Source organism: Lepisosteus oculatus, chromosome 5 (genome assembly GCF_040954835.1).
Source record: "Lepisosteus oculatus isolate fLepOcu1 chromosome 5, fLepOcu1.hap2, whole genome shotgun sequence".
In the NCBI taxonomy this organism is placed as follows: Eukaryota; Metazoa; Chordata; class Actinopteri; order Semionotiformes; family Lepisosteidae; genus Lepisosteus; species Lepisosteus oculatus.
The window spans coordinates 51,593,272-51,616,709 of NC_090700.1; the positions used below are offsets into that span (position 1 = coordinate 51,593,272).

Genomic DNA, 23,438 nt, shown 5'->3' on the forward strand with positions numbered 1-23,438 from the left:
GCTTTAGATACTCCTTTAAAGAACTAACTTTGTATCAGGCAGTCCTTCTAAGTCATTGTATCATTTTCTCTGTGAAAGAACCTGCCAAACTGTGATATGAATAAAGTGCTGCATTTTATTTTGCTTTCCGAAATTAACTTTTTTGCATATGCCACATTGTGTAAATGTTCCTACTGGGTTTTTGATATTATAAAGCTTCAGTTTGGTTTCAGCTTGTTCGGTACTCTATGGAGAGTCTGGTTATAAAAGAAACCAGCAACCCCTGCACCATGAAATAATTTAAAGAATTAAAACTGAGATTTACTGTGATGAGTTACAAAAATTTAAAGAAGCCAAATAAAAAAAACACTCAAAATCTATTAAAAACAATGTTTACATTGGTTACATGTACAGTATGTGAGTGCCTATTTAACATTCAATTAATATTTAAAGTCTATGGTCTTTATTTTCCCTGCAGGCAAACATCCTGAACAATAGTAAATGAGTCATATACTGTAGGAAATTGACCCATAGGGACAAATAGGCTTAATGCAAGTCATCCTTTTTTGTACTCTAATTTGACATTAGATGCAGTATTAACAAAATAAAAAGGTCCTTTAAAGATGGAAATACTATGCATTCTGAGCCTGGTGATCAATTTCATCTGTTGAAATGTTTTCAAGAGAAGGAAAGCTTTCAAGCCTCCTCCCTGTTTCTATTATCTGGTGTAGAAATTGGGTATCATTTTGCTACCTGTTTTCACATCAGAAAAAAACAGCACACAAGTCTGACAAAACTGAACACCTCTGCAGGCAATATACATGAGAACACTCCTCAGACATCAAAAATGAAAATATTTTCTTTGCACACATTAATCTGCATTTGCTTCCATTCTACACATATATCTACCGTATGTAATTTCCATTGCAAATAGCAAAGACAGCATGTATACTTTCACTTAGACTTATACTCAAAATCAACCACATATTGAGGCCCATGAATTAATACTGAGGAAGTGTGATGTCTGAATAATTCCAAAGGTTTGCAATATGTGTTAGATGAATAAGAAAACAAAATATACCTCATGGGAAAAACATTTACTCAAAGGCTACGAAGTGTGGTTGCTAAGGGATCAGTGCATTCAACACATCGAATTTCCAAAAACCTGAGTGGAATGTATAAAAATACATTTTGCCTTTCCTCACAAAACATGGTTGTGAGTTTGTGTACTGTATGTATACAGCATTACTATTCAAGTTATGCTCTGCAATACAAAAGTAATTCACAGATTTCTACAATCCAGTTTGCTGCATGCTCATAAACTGAAAGCACACTGTATTCATTCTTCATACATGCTAAAACCTTTGAAGTACTGGAAATCTGTTAACTCATATTTGTTTCTGAGTTTTCCTCATAAAGCCATGAAAGATTGTCTTAGAATGTAAGATTGTTGAAGGTGAATACATTCTGTAAGATTAAGCACCAGCAAGTATAACCTCCAGATGTGATGGCCCCTGCAGTGGTTGGATCACTGTGCAACAGTAAGAAAACAAACTACTTCAAGTGGTACATTGAAATGGTGAGCCCTATTCTAAAGGAAATGCATGGTGGCAACTGGTTACTTTGGCTTATGGCTGTAATAACTAAAAAGAGTGCTTTTGGGTGACCTGGAAGTCAATGACATGCTATATGTGCTTATTCTTACAGTCAATCATCAGGAGGAAAATTATTCTAAACAGGGTATTTAAGGGAATTACAATTATTATTTTTTTCTCTTGGAAAGATACAAATGCAAAACACAAAGTTTTATTGTGACTATGTAAGTAAAATGTAATTCAACCATTTCCTTAGATCTTATTTCATTTTCCTCAATATTACATTTTGAAGCAAAAATCCCATTGAAGCTAATTCGTATTGGATTAAGGAGAGGCACAGTGCCAGCTCTTGCAATGAAACATTTTCTAATACTATAACTCTGCTAGTATACCTCCTCACTGACCTGAAAATCCTCTGCCTATTACTTTTGGGCCTCGACCAGTAGAGACTTCTGAAGTGGGACGAATTGTGTGGTGGTTTTATAATTCAAACTTATTTCCTCTGGGACCAGTGCTGAGACTACCAATTCAATTTCACTTGTTTCTTCAAGCAAAGCTGCATTCAGGCCTAAAGAAGGAGCAAAGACCGGACAATAGCAAGACATCCGAAATTCTACTTCTCAGTATTGTGATAATATATTTAAGATATTTGCTTGGATGATTTTTTTAAATACACTGCACAGCACACTGCAAAAAACATTTCATTAAGATTTAAGCCCACTGCCTTCTGTAACGCTCTTCAAAGTAATGTGTGACCATGACAATAATACTATCATTACAAAAAAAAAACACGTCTAGAGTATATAAAAAAATAGAATAAAAATCATTGGCCATTTGGAAAGATCTATCCACTTGAAGACTGTTTCAACTATCTAGTTTGCTCTCCGATTTGATTAGAATTAAAGCACAGTTTCCATTTACTAGTGAATCTTTGACTTAATGTCCACTCAGTGAAGTGAAATCATTCCCTTGTTTTGTTGTATTTTTAGTAAAACATAGCTATTAGGTTAGGTCTGTGTACTCTAGAATTAACTGTAATGTTGTGGTTTCAAATCCCAAGTGGGGCACTGATGATGAACTCTTGTGTCAAGAAAGTATAAATAGTGGTCACTTTGTATAAAAGCATCAGTGAGATTATTTATATTAGTTATATTAATTACATTTATTTTTATAATTATCTATGGTTATAACAACTTGCATTTACATGAAGTGGTCAGATTAGCACTGGTGTGTGTGTTTGTGTCTCTGTGTGCCCTGTGACAAACTGGTGTTCTGTCCAGGGTGTACCTGGCCTTGCACTCATTGCTTGTCAAGTTCCAGCTCCCCTGCAACCCTGAACTGGATAAAGTGGTTAGAAAATGGATGGATGGATGGATGGATGGATTTGCATGCCTCAGAGCTAATCGACTTGTCTGTATACACATGACTGAGGCTGGAGTTAACAGTGTTCACTGCAGGCATGTTCCATTATACAGTCAACACTGAGTGAGAAAACCTCTAGATTATGCAAATATACTTGGCCAACCAGAAAATCTATGACCCACTCCTACTAACAGCTCTGACTTGCACATTTACTATTATAATTTATTTGCCCATGTCCAAGCTATCTAGCCTTGCGTATGTCCGCTATTGCTGAAATTATGCCAAGCCACGGCAATGGTAGGTTTTCCATTTTGCCGCTGTGGACAGAGTAGCTCCTAATTTACCTCACATCTAACTACAGCATCATCCTGCTTCATATCTGCAGCCTTCTGTCCATAGTTTGCCCTCAACCTGTTCCCATGGCCTTTTATCTTTTCTGACATTTCTTACACAGCACTTTATGGCCAGAAGCTACAGCAATCTCATTATTCCTTCACCTCCTCTAGCATACTCTAATCCAGATTTTACATTCTAGGTTTTCAGATGTGAATTCACTTTACCCATTTGCTCAGTTTAAGACCTGATGTTACAATGTTTTACAACCTGAACATATGAAATAGCACTGCATATGCTTTATATGGAGGCTTCTCCTTACATGACCTGTATATGAAAAAGAAATGGACATGATTATTTTTAAATTATAAAGAAATTAGACCATATTGTACTTTGCAAATACTGTAAGAACAATTCACTGTACTTGAATTTTCCTACAATAGTATATTTTGTCTTACTTTTAGAATACTATCTAATCCTTAATAACTGAGGATTAGTGTAATGGAGTACACTGACAAAATGCCTCCTCTCCTACAGTACATAGTGACAAGAGGTTCTGGCACTTCTGAAGGGGAATTTCTGACCATTCCTCAAGCCATAATTGCTCTAGGTCATGTAGACCATTTAGTTCTGTTTCAATCACAAATGTTTGATTGGATTTGAGCTCTGGAGACTGGAGGCTAGTCGTATCAATGTCCTTTTTTAGCCAAAGTTGAGTTTCTTAGCAAAGGGAACCAGGTGATTGGCTAAAATGTCCAAGTACTGTATGTTTTGCAGTTCATGACTCTTACAATCTTAATCTTGTAAGAAGACAACTTTGTGAGGGTTGCTAAAGGGTTTCAATCTCTTGGAAAGGGTGCCATATTCAAATGGTATCAAATCATCAACATTTTGCAAGCTCTACCCAAGTAAGAAATGACGCAATGTAAAAGGGATCAGAATTACTATACAGGCAGCTAGAAAATTCTTCAGGCACGTATAGTAAGACATTAAAAGGCCATTCAAAGTCCCTTAATCCGTAAACTTCTGGTTACCTCAATAAACTGAAAACAGTGAAGACTCCAGAGTTAAAAGGTGAGCTAAGAGACTACAATTTTTCAATCACAAATATTTGGTTCCTGTATCATTCTACCCAATGTTGAGTCACTTTAGATAGACAGATACTCCATTGGAAACAAATTATAACAGGAAAAATGAGTTACCTCACTCTAGACTAGTTTTCAGCTTTATTCCCGTACCACATAAGCTTTGAGCGCTAAAAGTCTACTTCAATCTGTCTGTCCCAATGAACTCCATTAAAAGATAAGACAGCTTAAATTAGGTTGCACTTCTCTATTTGTTATAGCTATGCCTTTCTTGGTAAACCAACTGACATTTTATATTTATTTTTATCAAAACAACATCTCTATATACTTTGAGCAAAGAAAATGTATCATGAAGCAAATGACACCTACATCAGAAGAGATGAAAAATCGGTTTCTGACACAATTTTGCAGGTTATGTTCAGGGAAATACTAACTCTAAATTTTCAGACCATAAATCCAGATGGCTTGTCATAGCTGGAAGAGACTCTTTCTCTATTCGGATGCTGCCTCGCTGCTAGAAGGATTATAACCAGTTTAAGCTTATGGTGTTCAATTCAATTGAAGTGTTATACTGTAAATTCTTCAAATTTCATACAATTCACAGAAAGAAATGTTTACTGTTTGGTTACATTATTTAGTCTTGTCAGTTCTTAGTGTTGTGATGTCTTCATCCATTTATCTTGTATCTAAAGCTTCATTAAAGCAGCAAACAATTTGATAAGCTATTTTGTGAATCAATGCACAATGATGTAAAATAGGCTATATTATATTTATATAAAACATTTGCATAATTTTAATACTAAAACATCCATTCAAATTCTGCATTATTAAGTAAATGCAGAGCTGTGATAACAGTTTCACTCCCCACCGCTAGAAAAATTTAGGAGGGTTGTCATCACCTTGTGCTGCCTTATTGTTATTTTTTTTTGCTTCATCAAGAGTTATCAGGATCCCATTCTTTCTAACTATTTGTTTCAGGAAAAAATTCAGAGAACCATTGACAGAAGACATTGATATCTTCCAAATGCTTCTTCCAATTGTCAACACCTTCTCTCTCTCCTTTCATCTCCAAATTCTTCTAGAGTTAGTTTTTGCTGAGACTGACTGACCGACTAGAAAAGACTGACTCTAAATTCCTAAATTTTCAAACCTTGAATACAGATGGCTTGTCATTGCTGAAAGAGACACTTTCTTTAATTTTCAGCCATGATAATTGTAGATGATAATGATGGATGATCTATGCCTTGTCTTTCTTCCATGTGTTCTTCATACCATGGATCAGCTTTGAACTTGTGCCTTGACTCAGTAATCTTCTCTCTTTGAGTTGCTTGTGGATTTCATTCTTAACTAGACAGTCTTACGAATTAGTGCCACTTCACAGTCAGTGACAGTGTATTTCAGAGCATCTCACGTAATACCGGCCCTTTGCTATTTGCATTCGTTGAAATCTGTTGGTCTTTCCTTGAGGTTTATGAGGTTTTTCCAAGAGATCTCATTTGATTAATTCCTTCAGTCATAAGATCAGAAGAATATAACAGTATAATCAACAACAGTCATTCTGTCCATCTAGCTCGATGAGTAACTAATTTAAGGATCAATTTAATAAAAAAGATGGGATATCAACTTCAACATATTTATTTGAATAACTTATTTCATACTCCCACAATGGTTTGTGTAAAAAAAGTACCTTCTGTTCTCAGTTTTAAATGCACTTCCCCATTATTTCCACATGGTTTGTTTTTCATAGCTGATTTTGAAGTAGTTTATTAGGTTGACTTTGTAAATGCCTTTGAGAAATTGAATACTTGAAAACAGGTCTTTTAGCTTGTTAGTGGAAGACTTCCCATTTATTTATCTGGACTATTTCCAGAGCAGCAATGCTTTTTGTATCATTAACACATCATTATTATTGTTATTATACACTATTCTAAACATGATCTTATTCGTGCATTGTTCATTGTTTTTCAAGCTCAGTGTTTCTGTTGTTATATACTGAGAGCCATTAAAAACAAAACAAATGAGCACTGCAGCCGATATCATTTGTAGTAGTTTTAATGCCTCTTAGTGTATTTCTTGTTTATATTTGCTATTTACATGCAACACCCTGTACTTATCCGCATTAAAAGTCATCAACAAGGTGTTGTAAGTCCTTAATTACGGCTAATTATGTTTAGCAGTGTTTGCTAAACCTGTCATTTCTATATTAAGTCACTCCAATTTCACTACCTCTTTTTCTGAACCTTGTTTGCTACAGCATCTACTAACCAATTCTAAATCCAAGTATATGCATTACCCAGAACACCCACTGTGTGTTTTTAGAATTAATCTTTTTTGAGTATGTTTATCACACGTCTGGGAAAATATTGTACATATATATACAGTATATTACAGTATATATTTTATATACATATATAATGTATTAATTATTTTTTTTAGTCTAAGAATTTAGTTAAGAAAGACCTACATATTCTAAATCCGAACAGACTATCTCTTTTATTGTATCTATTTTATTGTCATACAAATGAGTTTAGTTTGGTTATCACTTGAGTATAATTTTTTTATTGCGGATCACCCAGTATGGAAACATTTCTATATCTGAGAAATATGGTTTGTGAAGTGGCATTCACCTTGTTTTTTAACCAGGGTCATTTTTAATCAGTCATCTCAATTATTAAACATCCCACCCACACTTTTGTCCATATTATTTTTTGCCACAGCAAGAATTACATTTCTATATTTACTCCATTTTCAGAAAGACAAACTAAACACCAGAGTTCCTACAGTGACATACTTACTACAGTAGATTAGTTTTAAACAGCTTTCATTTTCAATTTATAGTTTGAGAACTGAGTTAAGACTTTGCATCTCTTAAGATTCTGGATTTATTTAAAAATCTCTGGGTGCTCAACACTGAACATCTGACCTTTAATTAAATGTCTTTCCTACACTGAGGTTACCTCATTACAACACTGCTAGCTTTCACAGCATCCTTTCAGCTTTGAGCTAGCCATCTGTTTTAAAAGTAGACCCCCATACCATCACCACCATCCAAAGTCATTCTATGCAGTTAATTATGACATAGAAACTTTAAAAACTATCATACTGCAGCAAAACCTACCCCGATACACTGTCAGCATACAAAGTACACTTAGTTTTTTTATTTTACCAGTCAGTAACTCATTTTACAGTCCCTACTTTTTTTCAGATTATCATATGCAGTTTTTTGTCCTATAGGATAAATATGGATATTCAAGATACATGTATCCACTGTATTTAAAAACACATACTTAATAATGAGGATGAATATATAAAAAAAGCATTCTGTTCAAAATCTTTTTTGTACCTGGCTTTGATGATTTACACTCTTGATTCCAATTTTCCTCAACTAACCCTGCTACTATGTAATATGATGATACAGCACATCTTATTAAGTCTGGAGAAGAAGCCTGAAATAATTGAAAGGCTTAAAGGGGCAAGAGTACTACAGTGCTTGCTAATGAGGACGACACTCATGAACCATTCGCCAATCAGGCAGAGTAAGAGATATGAGGTCCTGCGGCAGCGTGTTCACCCAAGCTAAACATTCAAAGAAAGAAGGATGTCGGCAAGACGAATAGAAGTTAGTAAATCTAATTCAGATAAAGTCAAGATTCATTTCTTTCAGTGACAATTACAAGACAAAGAATCTTTTTTTTTTTACGTTGCTTGATAGGAATTCCACACATACGTCAGTCTTTTCACAAGGAGCTGTATTTTAATGAAATCACAGAACCAGGTGTAGTCAGAATAATACAGTACTCTGATTGGGTTTGTATCTTGAAGTGCTGCTGTTTGCTGAAGTAATTTAATTGTGGATCCATACTGAAAGAATTGAGTATTTAAATATGGATTTGAATTGATAAAAAAACATAATCAGACCTATTTTTATATTAAATAAACATACAATCAATCCTCTTGTACAAAATTACTCTACCTGATTTAATGTAATACCCACAATGTTAGAGGCAGCAAAGTGAAGTGAGCATATGATAAGAAGCGGTCTAACTACATTTTATCAGCAGCATAAGGGCACTGGTGGTGAAACTGAAGAAATATATTCTACCAACACAGAGACAGAATTGGAAATAAATCACGAATGTCCTAAAAAAACATGTCTAAAAACCATCGTTTCTGTTCAGCATTTAACATTTCTGGTGCTTCTGCTTTGCCTTATCCCAAAATATCCATTAGTTTCCTCCATTACTTTACCTGCTTCTCCTTCCTTGCAGCTTTCATTGATCTTCTTCTTGCCAATATAAGCCAAGGCGATGAGCAGTCCAAAAAGGCAGACTGCCAGGCCCACAGTCACCCACAGAGCCACTGGTGGGAATCCCTTGTTTAGTCCTGCTATGGTAGAGAAAAGAGAAAGGTTGCCATGGAAGTCAAACACAGAATGATAGCACTTCACTCAGCTATTTTCAACATCACATTTTTTTGTATTTAATCATTGTGCCGAATTGTAATCTACAGACAATGAAACAAATATGTTAACCAGACTTTTATGCATCAGTAAAAGTTTGTTGTTATTTTTAAGACCACTGTAAACTACAGCACATTTCCCCAGCTGTGCAAGTTCTTCCCATATAACCACAAATGATTCGAAATGCTTATTCAGGATTAAAATTGCTCTTTTGCAGTGCATTACGAATCTGCTGTGTAACACATGTAATCAGATACGGTCATACAATTCTGAAATAGAAGAGGATAATGTTTAACACACTAGTGGATTTAGCTCAGCTATAAACTGTTATACTTGTTTAGCAAATAACTTTGTATTCATTTGCTATCAATGTTATAGTGTTAATTAACCATAGCTAAATAGAGACGTTTTGTTTTCAACACAATTAAGTTAGCATAATTTATCACGTACAGTACAGACGGAAAAGTGGTCAGGTAATAGCAATTTTTTATGGTGGCAAGCACATACCTAGGGAAACTAGTCCGGAAGAGAAAAAGATTAAACCACAAGGGTGATGACAGATTAACAAAATGAAACTGCCAAAACAATGGGACAGTGAAACAAAAGAACATTAAGACTCCCATTCTCCCTGGGGCTTTAAAGTGCATGCTACAGTAGACCCAGGTTTTCTAAAACAAACAGGCCTCCAAAACAGCACCACAAACAAAGAGGTAATTGAAAAAAAAGTAAGACTCAAGATGATCAATGTTGGTAAACATCTATAAAATCCAAGCAAAGACTGGAAAGAAAATTCACTTTATATTACTAAGCCAGATGAGGCCAATATGTGCTGTTGAAAAAGAATAGCACTTTTTTATCTCAAAATGAAACTGGTACTTATTTCACTTTCAGTAGGAATTGTTACTGCAAAGAAGAAATACGACAGTAGTGTAACTAGAATATTTTCACAATTATCGTTTTTGATTATTCTCTCTTAGAATATAAGAGAGCCAGAGGTTTCAGAACATAAGCAGTATTTAAATAATGACTGTCATCAACATTATTTGATTTTAAAAAGAGTTCTATTGTTACAAGAGGGATTTCTCAGCAAGGAGCACAAGTTTAAATAAATTTAACATGAACTGAATTATTTCAGAATACCAGAGTATAATAACTGCATTAAAATGTATTTGCCAAAATATTAAATTTATTTTGACGTTTTAAAACAATTTCTTTCCTTTGTTGAGAAATGAAAATGAAATGGGGAAATTAAAAGCATTATCAACTCATGTATTGCTACATACTTTTTAGGTATTCAATAGTGCAGAAATATGAACAGATTAAATAATGACACTGCTGAGTGAGGAACACATTTATATTTAGGTTATTAGAAAATACATCATTAAAAATTTGAAATATAAATACACTTTATTCGTCAAGGATCATTAAAGTGCTATATAGCTTGTGCCAAGCTCTCACAACCATTTTTGTAAAGAACTGTACCCTTTTCTTGTCTTGTATGCATTTCCCCTTATTTTCCACTTGTGTCCTCTATTTAAAGTTTCTCTAGTGATCCATTCGTTTGACTTTGTTGATATATTTGTGTTTTTTATTTTCATTTGTACACAGCATTATAACTGTTTGATATGAATCATATGCTTTTAATTTTCTCATGATAACCATTATATCCTAAAAGTTAGTTTTTTTATTCTCCTTGTTTAGTGGATCAAACTAATGTCTGTATATGAACCTGGATATTTTCAGTGGTAGTTTCTTCAAGATCAGCTTACCCAGTCCTATATTTACAGTTCACCTGCATATACTACTGTGCACTTGTTTTATTGTGTCACCTTTTTAGGTGTTTTCTCCAGTATAATGTCTCTAAACCTTTTACTATAGTACTTACTACTCCTTCAGTTTTCAGTTATCTGCAAATTTCACAAATTTAACATAATCTAGATCTATAAAATTAGGAAAAGCATCAGCATATCTAAAAAACATGGACAGCTTTTGTCATGGCAAATACCAATACAAACCACACAAATACTCATATGAATTGCTATGAATTTCATTAACAGTTACCCCTTTTTGACAATTAAACTCAGCTGCAATTGGCAACCACAAGAAAGGTGAAGTTGTGGTTGCAGATTATTACTATATGAAATTAGTAACTATATTAGCAACTGACTTCCAATCTGCCTATCAGAGACTTAGCTCTGCCTCTCACAACTGATATGATATTTTCACATCAGTCTGATATAAATCCCTTTTATTCTCTGTCTTGTGTGTCTGGCAAGGGGGGAAAGAGTTAAGTTTATGTGCATTTCCCTTGTCCCAAGGGCCAGGCTGATAAAGATAAATGCCATTGCTGGCTATCATTTCTCCAGTAAACCCCCCGGCCATGAGATTGTGTTTTTCCTTCTTTTGCTTGATGATGTGATTTTGTTTTTTTCAAAAATAGATTTGTCACTAATGGCTCTTTTTCCAACCTCCTCCTTCTCTCAGACCTCTCTCTCAATCACTTTCTGCTGGGAAGGGGGGGAGAGACAGGCAAAGGGGCAGCGGGGGGGGTAGCCTGATATGGAGCTGCAGTAAAACAAGAGTGTCTGCAGGATATGAATCATAAGGCTGAAGTTTAAGCTTTGTGAATCTGTGAGAAACCACAGTAGCACGCTCCCTCAACCTTACTTGAAGATTTTCCTCTTTTTCATCACCTTCACTGGCTTTCCTGTTGTGAGCAGCTAACTACCCCAGCAGGTACCCCTTCTCTATCTCTTTGTCACAGTGAGGAACAAACCTAAGTTCTGTTGATGTACTGTAGCAGATGTAATTTTTTTTCTTTTTGTTTTTTATTTAGAGGCAAGTTAAGTTTCACCAGTGCAATACTGGAATCTAAAGGTCCTGTTCTAACAGCAGAATAATCCTTAAAGTTCTGTAGTGCTTTTCTGGACACCTAACTCAAAGCGCTTTACAGGTAATAGGGACACTCCTCCCCTCCACCACCAATGTGTAGCTTACACCTGGATGGCAAATGGCTGCCAAAGTGCACCAGTACCCTCACCACACATCTGTGGATAGGAGAAGAGAGAAATGAAGCCAAATCATAGATGGGGAATATTAGGAGGCCAGGATTGGTAAAGTTCAGAGGGGAAAACTGGGAAAAAATAGCAGGATTAAGGAGATGCATTACAAAGTGTTTAAAGAATTACAATTAAGAAAACACAACAAAACCACATTGTAAAAAAATACAAAACTGCTTTTGTGCAAAGTATTTTGATAGGAAAACTTTTTTTTTAAGAAATTAATGAATTTGTTATTTCTCAAAAACTATTCTGATGCATCAAAATACATGGATCAAAATTACTTTTGCTAAACTGTAAAAAAAATTAACTTTAATATTCTAAAATGTTTTAATAAAATTTTTAGGTTTACTCTCAAATCAAAGGTATCACCCTCTAGTGCTTAAAAGCCACCGGATTTCTCTCCACTCAAGCTAATGCGTCAAACCAATTGCTTTCATTAAAATCTAATAATTTAGTCAAGGACTCAATAAAGGCTGAAACTCTACATGTTTTACAAATGGAGGGCTTTTAGTGTACACAAAAGAAACCCTTCCTATAACACATTAACATGATAAATTTGCAAGCGTAGAAGATCCCTGCTTCAGGATGGCCACTGAGGACCTTCACACATGAAAACACTCCACACTCAATATATGAAATAAAAGTCAATGCTGAAACCTAGCTTTAAGTAAACATTCAAGCAAAACAAAACAAGAAAAAAGCTCCTCAAGTGAAAACATCATGTTAGACTTACAAAGAGCTGGTCTGCAGAGCCAGCCCACATAATATGGTTTCCTGGGTTAGAAACAGATATGAACAAATAGTGTTACAAAATAAACTAAATCACTTCTTACCTCAACCAATCTACTGACAACCAAGTGAGCCAAAGGCACCTTGTATATACAAACACACACCTAGGTGCACATCCCCACATTTCAGAAAATTAACATAACATTATTTACAAGAAAACTCTTTGACCATCTCTTTGGTGACCTCAAGTGGCAGCTCTATGGTCACTACAACCCCAATTTAACTTGACAAAATCATCTGCCACATTGAGGAAATTGTATCCTCCTTATTCTACTGTGTACTTCGCAAGGCCTTCTATTGTTTAAATTGTGCAGTTTCATAATTCTCTACCCTCTAACATACAGTGACCTTGTTCCTGGGCTTTATGCAACTCAACTCTACTTTGTCACAGCGTCAAACCAGAATTAAGGTATGTCTGACCTGACAAAAAGAAAGATCCTGTACACTTTGTGATGTTCCTAATGTGCTTAAAATGACAACACAGCGTCAAATGGAATATCAAGATTTCTGGCTTCCATGAAGAATCTGACTTATACAAAAGCACCACTGAAATCCACAACTTTGTAAAGCTGATGTTGGAAGTCTGTGAGCATAGGCTTAAGTATGGACAGCATTTAGCTTAAGGAAGTTCTGTTTTCCATCCACATTTTCATCCCATAAAGGGCACAAAATGCAGAAGTAGTATCTGATTTGGTCTGAGGGTATCTTTGAGTATCATCAACAGTGAAATGCATGTTCATTACAGAATAATTTGTTATAATAATGTAACAAAGAAGCAACATATAATATAATAATAATAAACTTTACTTTATATAGTGCCTTTAAAGGTGGCTTCTCAAAGCACTTTACAGAATGAGAACAACAATAAATAAAATAAAAGAATACACAAGATAAAACACAATTACAATATACAGAGGAGACCGTGGATGGTGCTACTAAGAAAAGTAGGAGCAGAGGGGTAAAGAACGGAACTAGTTAAGTAAAGGCTCTTCTAAAGAAGAAGGTTTTGAGTCTGGATTTGAAAGAGTTTAGAGAAGGTGACTCTCTGATATCCTTGGGCAGAGAGTTCCAGAGCTTGGGAGCATAACAGGAGAAGGCCCTGTCACCCATACAATGTAGACGGGCTTGGGGGACAGTAAGGAGAGCAGAATTAGAAGAGCGAAGGTTGCGAGGTGGGGAGTAGGACAATAATAGCTCAGACAGGTACTGAGGAGCCAAGCCATGCAGAGCCTTAAAGGATTTTAAAGTCCACATGGAATTTGACAGGAAGCCAGTGCAAGGACTCCAGGATAGGTGTAATGTGATCACTTGCACTACACCTGGTCAGTATCCTGGCTGCTGAAATTTGGACATACTGCAGTGTGTTCAAAGTAGATTTAGATACCCCAGCAAGTAAAGCATTACAGTAGTCAATTCGAGAGAACACGAATGCGTTGATCAGCTTTTCAGCCACAGTTAGTGATAGCATAGGGTGTAGTATAGCGATATTTCTGAGGTGAAAAAAAAATGTTTTGACCATATGCTGCACATGTGGGTTGAATGTTAAGCCAGAATCAAATAATAAATATTAAAGGTCCCAGCTTTCCACCATAGAACCCCTCTGAGTAAAGCAGGACAACATGAGATTTAAAACAGCCAGATAGGAGCCATACTAACAGAAGGAAGTACCAGTGATCCCACACAATTTTGCATGTGATTCAGCAGGATGCTGTGATTGACATTATCAAAAGCTGCACTTGTCCAGAAAGAGAAGAATATTAAATGACCCAATGTCAAAAGCCATCAGCAAATCATTAACTACCTTAAAAAGCACTGCTTCAATGCTGTCTCTCACGAAACCCCAACTAAAAAGGTTCAAAGAACTCATTAGATGCAAAATGAGATTATAATTGAGCTGCCATTGCCCGTTTCACAAAATGTGAGAGAATGGGCAAACTGGAAACTGTAATTGTTAAGAAATGGGGGGTCCAGGACAGTTTTCTTTTCACTTAGGTGTGACAGAAACAGACTACATTTCTGTTGTGGGGTTTACATAGCCCCATAGAGCCCATAGAGCACATATGGGCCCAGTTACAGGGAAAGGAAAACACACCCATTTCATACCAAATCAGGGAATTTGAAGAGCACACTCTTTCATGACCTGACAGAACGAGACCAAAGTGGTAAACAGGAACTACAATGGATATTATACCATATCACATCCAAGTATTATCCAGTGTATGGGGTAATGGGACTAAAAACCAGTACAAATGGGCAAAAATATATGTGTCTACTATCAATAAAATAAAAAATTCACAGTCACTTTCATTTTATTCTGGCAGGGCACTGTACTGTATATACCATCTATACAACTATAGTCATCATTTGACTTTTTGTTCACAATATACTAGAGCAAACAGATGTCCACTCATGGCAAATGACAATAAAGGGAAAATGGCTACAGACAATCATGCAATGGAATTGTTCAAAGTAAACTTAGTGTTAAGGTGGAAACAACCGGACAGAAGAGATCTGCACACAAAAGACATCATGCTGCATGACAGGTGTGTGCTAAGAAAATCAGAATGAATCAGGCTTGTCCTGAGTAAGATGTGTGGGGAAACCACAACCAAAATTTAGGGTATAAAACGTCTTTCAGACATTTTAAAGGAAGAACATCTGTGCAAATACAAAAATCGTAGTAGGCTTTACAATGCCTGGAAGCCTTGTTAAAACTGTTTTGTGGCACACAGACTTTGCAGAAAACACTCATGGCCTGTGTAATTATGCACACAGCACAGCGTCAGGATCACTTTCAAGTGACTGATGGAGAACAGTATGCTGTGACTAATGAGTCCTAGGTGTGTAATCTGTGAGCGTTTGTAATTGGATCTTATTATTTCATGAGCGTATCTCTAGGGAAACAACTGAAGTAAAAACTAGTATAGCATCTCAGGAGTGTCATTAAGATAAAAATATATTTTAATGAGAGAGGCTGCGCACTAAGACAGTGGGATATACCCCAAAAACATAAGATCATTCTAATTTAATCAAACCCCACAAAGCTATTGTATTGTTTAATTCCCATTAGATATCATGAGAAGGTTTAGGTAAATGAACCTTTGCCTTTTTCCATAAGGTAGAAGATGACGGAACTTAATAAGTTTACCTTAATAGGTCATTTATATTCTTTCCTGGTGCAAATCTTTCAATTATTTTTTAAAGTGCTTTTATACTGTTTATACAACTCCACATTGTAAACTCTTACAAACAGAACTCCTTGTGTGAGAAACTGGAATCTCAGTATTCAATCCAGTCAATTTAGCTGAAAAGATGGAGTTAATTAAATATAACAAACTTTTGTCAGACAACAAGTACTGCCATAGCTTTTTATAGCATAGCATAGATTATTAGAGTGTCATTCTTCTTATGGCACTCAGGTATAGATCAGGGGTCTCCAACCCTGGACCTGGGCAGCCCCAGTCCAGTTCTTCTGATACTGTAGGTCACCCTAAATCACCTGTTATTCAAAAATTAATAAATTAGGAACATCTCCTTAAACAACTGACAAAGGATGAGAATTTTACTGTTATTGGTTCTTGAGTTGAGCATAATAAAAAAACTATCACAGTTATAAAATGGTCCTGAGATATTTGGGCAAAGGAATAAAGTTTGTTATTAACACTACAGAATATTAATCTATATGTACTGTTATTAAGGGCATCAGATGTTTTATTTTTGATAAAGGTAATTTCTGAGACACAACTTGAAATATGTGATTTTCTTTTTTCAAACATGGAGCAGACTATAGAGCATTATATCACGCTTAAAAAGAATGAAATGTTACTGAGATTAAACTAGAGTACACACTTTCACCAAGACTATGTGTGGTCTAATTGTAATGTACACTACTATTGTTAGAGAGCATCGCTGTTCCTCAAAGCTCATGATAATAACAAAGGCCTTTTCTCTGATTTATTAAACAAGTTTAGTTCAAGCAATCTGTAACTCCACAAAAAAGAAAAGCTCTAAAAATGCAAGCTCTTGGATATTTTATTAGGTACAAAAACCAATGGTCAAGTTCAATTTAACAAAGTAATAATAATAATATAATAATAATGTCACACTTGTCCTTTCTATGTAAACTTACTGTACAGCTCATGTCACCCCAAACACACTAAAAACACTCTCCCTTTTTCACAGTTCCTTCGGCTACGATGACTTTGCAGTGATGACATGGATTTCCAGAACCAAGCACTTAAAATGCACTCCTTTTTCCATCAACAGAAGGATACCCCACCCATGTTATTGAAAGGGCCCTCTCCCGAGCCAAAATCAGCCTCCAGACAATCAACTTGTTCAGGAACCCCCGGCCTAACAACCACATTCCTTTGGTGCTTCCCTTCCACCCTAACACACTTTCTACCCCCAGTACTATTTACGACAACTTTTCCATCATAAAGGATGATCCCTCCACCGGGCCCTCTTTTCTGACCACCCCATCATCTCATATGACCATATAACCATCTAATCTGCGTAACCTTCTTGCTCACAGCTCCCTTGACCACCCTCAACAATCATCCCTACCAGGTACTTTCCCCTGCAACAGAGCTCGCTGTATCACCTGCAAGTACACATCTAACACCACACTCGTTCAAGGCCCCTCAGGAGAATTCCAGATCACCCAGGCAACCACTTGTACCTCCAGCAAACTCATCTACTGTATCTCTTGCAGGAAATGCCCAGCTATCTATGTTGGGGAAACCGGAAGGAGACTAGGAGACTGCTTCAGAGAACACGTTAGGGCTTAGGGAGAAGATTAAAGATTTCTCCAAGCCCATATTTTCTAATTTCACCTCAGACGGCCATGATCACACTGATCTCTCCATCTGCGTTCTCAAAGAAGGGTTTCTTAACTCCCATAACAGAAAGACATCAGAAACAAAATTATCCTGAAACCTGGTTCACACCTTCCCCCTTCTCTCAACGACAGACTTGTTTTCGTGTCATCTTTTCTATTCATATGCAGATTTCAACTTCACACCTCTGCACCACCTGAGTGGCCTCTCTGCCTCTCCCCTGCTCCCACCACCTCCACTCTCCCAGCTTTTGTCCTATGCTATTTAATCTTTTCTGTCTGCCCTGTCTTTCTCACAACCAAAGAAGGCTCCACAGCCAAAATATTGTGTTTTCTTTGCTCTCTTTTCAGCAGGGAATAATCGTATTACTTGTTCGATCACAGAAGACTATATCTTTAAAGAATGGGGTAAAGAAGAGAAACAGCAATACTATCTTATATTAGTACCAGGGAATGCTTGTTTTGTCTCCCCTTATTGTATTTATATAATATTCTTTTATATAATGGACAAAAAGGGTAAATTCTGATAATTCCTTTCACTTATGGAAAATGAGAACATCCATCTTTAGAGGATTTCAGTTTGCGATTTGAGCGGAAATAACTGTTTAAATAAAACACGTTAATGAGTAAGATGTTCAACATGCCGCGGCTTTGAGCCAGACAGGTTTCATGAGCCATAAAACTACACGATACTTTTAAGTATGTTTTGTAATAAAAACCTGTTTACAATGGACAGATCGCAATACATTTCACTAAAATAACAGTTTCAGGGTAGGCCACAAGCTGTTTACGTAGCACTAAAACATGACCAAACAACCTTATTAGCCTGTACCTGTTAATTGAGAGTTAATATGATGTTTTTCCAGAGTAAAAGGCCCCTGTAGGATGTATAATGAAGTGTGTATACTATTTAAAGCAAATATGCTCTGAGTGTTTTGATTTTTTTTAGTTGTGCTTATTTTTAATATCTAAAATTTCCTGAAGGGAAAACTGTTTCTATGATAATTGGCCTGGCGAGTCTAGTTGAGCAGACAGTTAATACCACTCAACATTTGGCTGCTCTACAGTCTCTCTGCTCACATTACACAGCCCTAGAGTGCTAAAGTGGACTCAGAATGAGTCTGTTTTAAAGGCACATTTGACGTTTCCTCGCTGACAAAGAGTCAATCACCTTTTCTTTCCTTTCAGAGAGACAGGCATTAAGATGTCTGAGTGAAGCAAGCTATTGATTTTTTTTAACCAGCAGAAAACTTTGGACCAGTAAGTCACTAAAAACTCTTGCTCTCTAAATTTTTAATGAGCTTTAAAGCAGACTAGACTTGAGTTAAAGATTTGTAGAGGGCGATCAGTAGTGACAGCTACAGGGAGTACTGGCAATTTGCTCTGTCAATTGTACATTAAGCTGAGTTAAAGACATACGTGTCTTCAGAATGGAAAGCCTAGGAGGCCCTGTTTGTGGAAGGCACAATGTAACTTTGCAAAGATTAAGGAATAAGTACATCTTCAGATACCACTTTGGAGATGAGCTGCAACATTTTGGCCCATTATTTTATCTTCAACTGGATTTCTTACTCAGAAATAAATAATTCTATGTTTCAAACAATGTATCATCACTTTTCAACATTGCTTGTCACAGACATTGAGGGAAAAGGGCTAAATTCTAATCAGTACTGCATTAGATGCTCAGCATTTGGGGACAATTGTCAAACATTTCCTTAAAATAATTCACATTAATAAAATCATTTTCAATATAATTTGAATTCATGTGACTGTGTACATCTCGGTTTCAGTTACTTTGAATTGTATTTTTTCAATTGTTTTCATTTTAATTTTTCTTTTCTAAATAACTCCAGACAACTTCAGACATAAATCGTCTCAACCATGATAGATGAAAAGATCCTTGTAAGATAACAATGACAACACTAATAATGATAACAAGAAAAATAAAAATAATAGAAGACTCTGAAAAAATGCTAAGAGAAACTTCATTATATAACAATGATGGAATCATTTCTGAAGTTGATAGAGAACATTGCTGGTAGGTTATTGCTATATTTTATGTGACATTAAAATAATGAAAGGAAATTGCCTTCGTTTTTATGATATCCTCCAACTTAAACTGTAGTTCAGTTAATCCAATCCAATTAATAAAAATGATAAATTAATTAAATCATACTGTGTCTTTCATAATCACAAATCATTTTTTTATAAGAGCCCAGGCCAAACCAAACTCATCTGTACTCTTTCTTAAGTTTGCACACTAAGACTCTCAAGATAATATCTTTAGAAACCAGGAGAGGCAATACACACAAGGAGAAAACATCGATTAAGCAAAGCTTTCAGAGTCAAAGGGGTCTGGCACAGAGTTGAAGTATGAATCCAGTAATGCTCCTTAGACAAATGTATTAGAGAACATCCATAGACTCGCCAGTCTTCTCAGCTGTAGAAACATGATTAAACCTTTTTGAAGTCAAATATATGGATACCAATCATAGATCAAGTCCAAGTTTAAAAAAACAGGCAAAAATCTTTGCTAGTTTGAGTTGCACTCAGTTTCTGCAGTTAGCAATGAATTAGTTGGGATTATATCAGGCATTTATATAATCTCAAATACAGAGGCAAATTTATCTAAACAAAAAGATAAAGAAAGTGTAATTACCATCACAATAAACTTTCATTCAATTTTATTTGAAGAAAAGTGACGCAATGTTTTCATTTCCCTTGATAATTTTACCTTGTCCTCTATAAGATGCCAGAAAGGAGAAAAAGATCTACGTTGCCATGATCGATTTCACTCACTCATGAATTCAATAAAGAACTGAAACTAAATCGATTTGGAGTTACAGAAGTGATCAAATCGATATATTAATAATATTACTGTGTGTATATTTGTCTGATCCAATACAATGTAGTCTTTTAATTTGCACCTATATATAAGGAACTGACTGATGGAATTAAATGTATTTGATGAGATTAATAATTGAGTAGCAGCAACAATTTATTTCCCTTTGGACACTTTTCTTTCCATAAACTCAGAACTCTATAATAAGCATAACATTTCCACACATCATGGAGACAAACACACATAAAAAGGACAAGCTACTACAAAAATATGACGGCAAGAATTGGGAGCAAGACAGGATACACACTGGACAGAATGCCAGTCCATCGCGGGGCACACACGCAGACACAAACATGCATATGTACAAACTTACACCACCTCAAATTTTCCCAGAAGCCTTCTGGAAGGAACTAGAGCCCCCAGAGTACACCTACGTGTACACGGGCAGAACATACAAACTCTGCACCACAGGTCCAGAACTGAACCCAGGGTCCCAGCGCTACCAGGCAGCAACGCTAAATACCATGCCACTGTGCCTCCACTCCCCTTCTGTTACACGAAAAGACATACATGTACTTAATATTTTTTATTTTAAAGACAATGCTCATGTTTCTAACTATTGATTTTTCACATTGTTGAGCTTTACTACCATTTTTTAATCAAGACAGAAATAAGACAGATGTGTGCACATAGCAATCTGATATGTGAAAATAAAACAATTTAAATGGCCTGCATCAAAATAAAGAGCAGACAATTTCTTGATAAACTTCAATTCATCAAATTTTGTTTTAACCTGATAAATACAGCATGTTTTTAATCCAGTGGCCGACCTAATTTTGACCTAAATTCCTTTGTGGGGTCTGGACAGTTTTGCATCAAGATCAGTCTTTGCCCAGTCACTTACTCTATACATACTGTATGTAGGACAAAGAGCGGGACATCCTGGATCGTTTAATATAGCATTAAATCATTTTTCATGTAAACGGGTGTAAAGAGGCAAAATGCATTTTAATGAATGAGAAGTGATTGGATTTTCTGTTGAGTGTTAGTTTTACCATTCTGTCATAACAGACCCTTCAGAAAAGAAAATATTAAAATGGCTGTCCAGAGATCCAACGTTATGTATTAAATTAAAATGTAGTAATAATAATTTTAATTTATATCATGGAATAATAAAATGAAAAAAGCCATGCACAGGATTGTGTGAAATGGACTGAGATCAGTACAGTACATATACTGTATTTTTTAACATTTTAAATAAGAATTACTTTTTTGTAAGTGATATGGACAGAGAGAAGAAAACAATATCACACTAGAAAGAGTTAAAGGTGCTATAGATTCAATTCAATTTATTTAATATAGCGCCTTTCACAACAAGGTTGCCCCAAGGTGCTTAACAATGCAAGTGACCATACATGTGAATACAGAACAGAAAAGACCAGAAGACAACGGAGGAGAGGAACCAAAAACCCTCTAGGCTGCCCAACCCCTTTGGGCATGCTAACATTATACAATTAAAAAAGAAAAAAATGAATGAAGGTTTTAATCCATCCATCATATCTTCTGCATGTCAGTACTCCATGCAGATCTCTGTAGACCAGCAAAATCCTCCTATTCAAGATTCAAAGCTAGCAGTCAAAGACAAGACATACACCAAACCAGCACGTTGAACACTTTTATTTTTCAAATGCTTTTTGGGAGATAAAATTTATGTACATTACTAGTTACACTATAAATCCAAAAATTTTACAAATTAAATTGAAGTTGTCTTTGTTAGGCAAATGTCAGAATATAACCTTCCTCTATCTTCTCCTGGGTAGAATACACTTGCCTCCAAATAGGAAAAAAGCAGGGAGATCCATGCTTGAGCTTAATTTTACACTTCAGAATCAATTATGGTTCCACTCAGCTATCAAGAGAAAACAGTACCTTTCCAGGAGGATGCAAATCTTCATGCCTCTTCTAATTGAAAATATATTACAGTTAAAGACAATAGCCTTTTCTTTATGGTAAGCACGTGACTTCAAACTGCAACAGCATACTAAAAGAATTATAACCCTGCTTTATGGAACAATAAAAATGTCACAGAAGGCAAATTCTATAGAACTCTTGGTAAGTATTTTAACCAACCTTTCTCAAAAATAACTACAGGATCAAAATTAATTAACTGGCCTTGTGTTTCCAAACTGCTCATCATCATATGAAAACTCAAATTCCCACATGCCTTAAAATTTTAATTAAAGCTCTTTACATTCATTGAAGGTAAATAAATTACTCCAAAAAGATAAACAGAAGAAAGAGAAGGGGGAGTTCTTTATCTGCTTCTGTAAATTGCAGCTTTCCTTATGGCATATATACAGTACTTTCATGCCCAAAAGAAGAAATAAAGCCATGAGTTCTTTGTGCATCTCTATATAAACATCAAATTGATCTACAGAAAACCCTGCCTGTGCATGGGTGCCAATAATTCTGGCATTCTCTTTAGAAGTTTTCTGGAACAGAAAGGGAAGAAAATGAACCTCTTGGAACAAGACTAAGTTCTTCACAGTCAGACAGCTATTGCTTTTCGTTGCTTGTGACAGCTGTAATTACTATAGCACATTCAGGGACAAGAGCCAGGTAATTTAGAGGGTGCTGGGCTACCGATCTCACAAGGAAGGAGAAATATAATTTAACTTGCAGGATGACCAATCCTGTCAGAGAAGCTAACTTCAAACAAGGAATTAAAACTGATAATTGTGCTTTCACACAGTTAAGGATTACATAGTTAAAAATATTAAAATATTAAAAAGATCCACACACAAACAATGTAAGACCAATGTAAGGCAAAGTTGGTTAAATTGATCATTTCCAGCACAAACTTAGTAAAGAATTAATCCACCTGCAATACAAGTAAAATATATTTCATTTCACTGTATTAAATCGTTATGTTCTAGACTCAAAGAGAAACAGAGAGGTGTTTATATATTTAAACCATGTGCTCTTTTGACACCTTACCGTGCTTTATTTAATTTCCATTTTTAATAGATTTTAATAAAAAGAAATCAAGAACAGTCACATAGCTGTATTTGATATCCATAGTGAGTGTATCCTAA

General features: G+C 35.6%; 1 protein-coding gene across 5 annotated transcripts in view; it reads right to left on the reverse strand.

The window, feature by feature from the left end:
- cd276 (CD276 molecule) overlaps window positions 1-23,438 on the reverse strand; it is a 74,753-nt gene that overhangs the window by 19,252 nt on the left and 32,063 nt on the right. For 2 of the 5 annotated variants that reach the window (XM_015343783.2, XM_015343782.2), the window contains exons 5-6: window positions 8,603-8,740; window positions 1,979-2,142 (exon numbers count right to left, since the gene is read on the reverse strand). In XM_015343783.2, the coding sequence (XP_015199269.1) occupies window positions 1,997-2,142; window positions 8,603-8,740 (284 nt within the window). In that variant the 3' untranslated portion in view covers window positions 1,979-1,996. The remainder of the gene's footprint in view (window positions 1-1,978; window positions 2,143-8,602; window positions 8,741-23,438) is intronic. The other 3 variants (XM_015343785.2, XM_015343787.2, XM_015343784.2) reach the window with 2 other exon arrangements.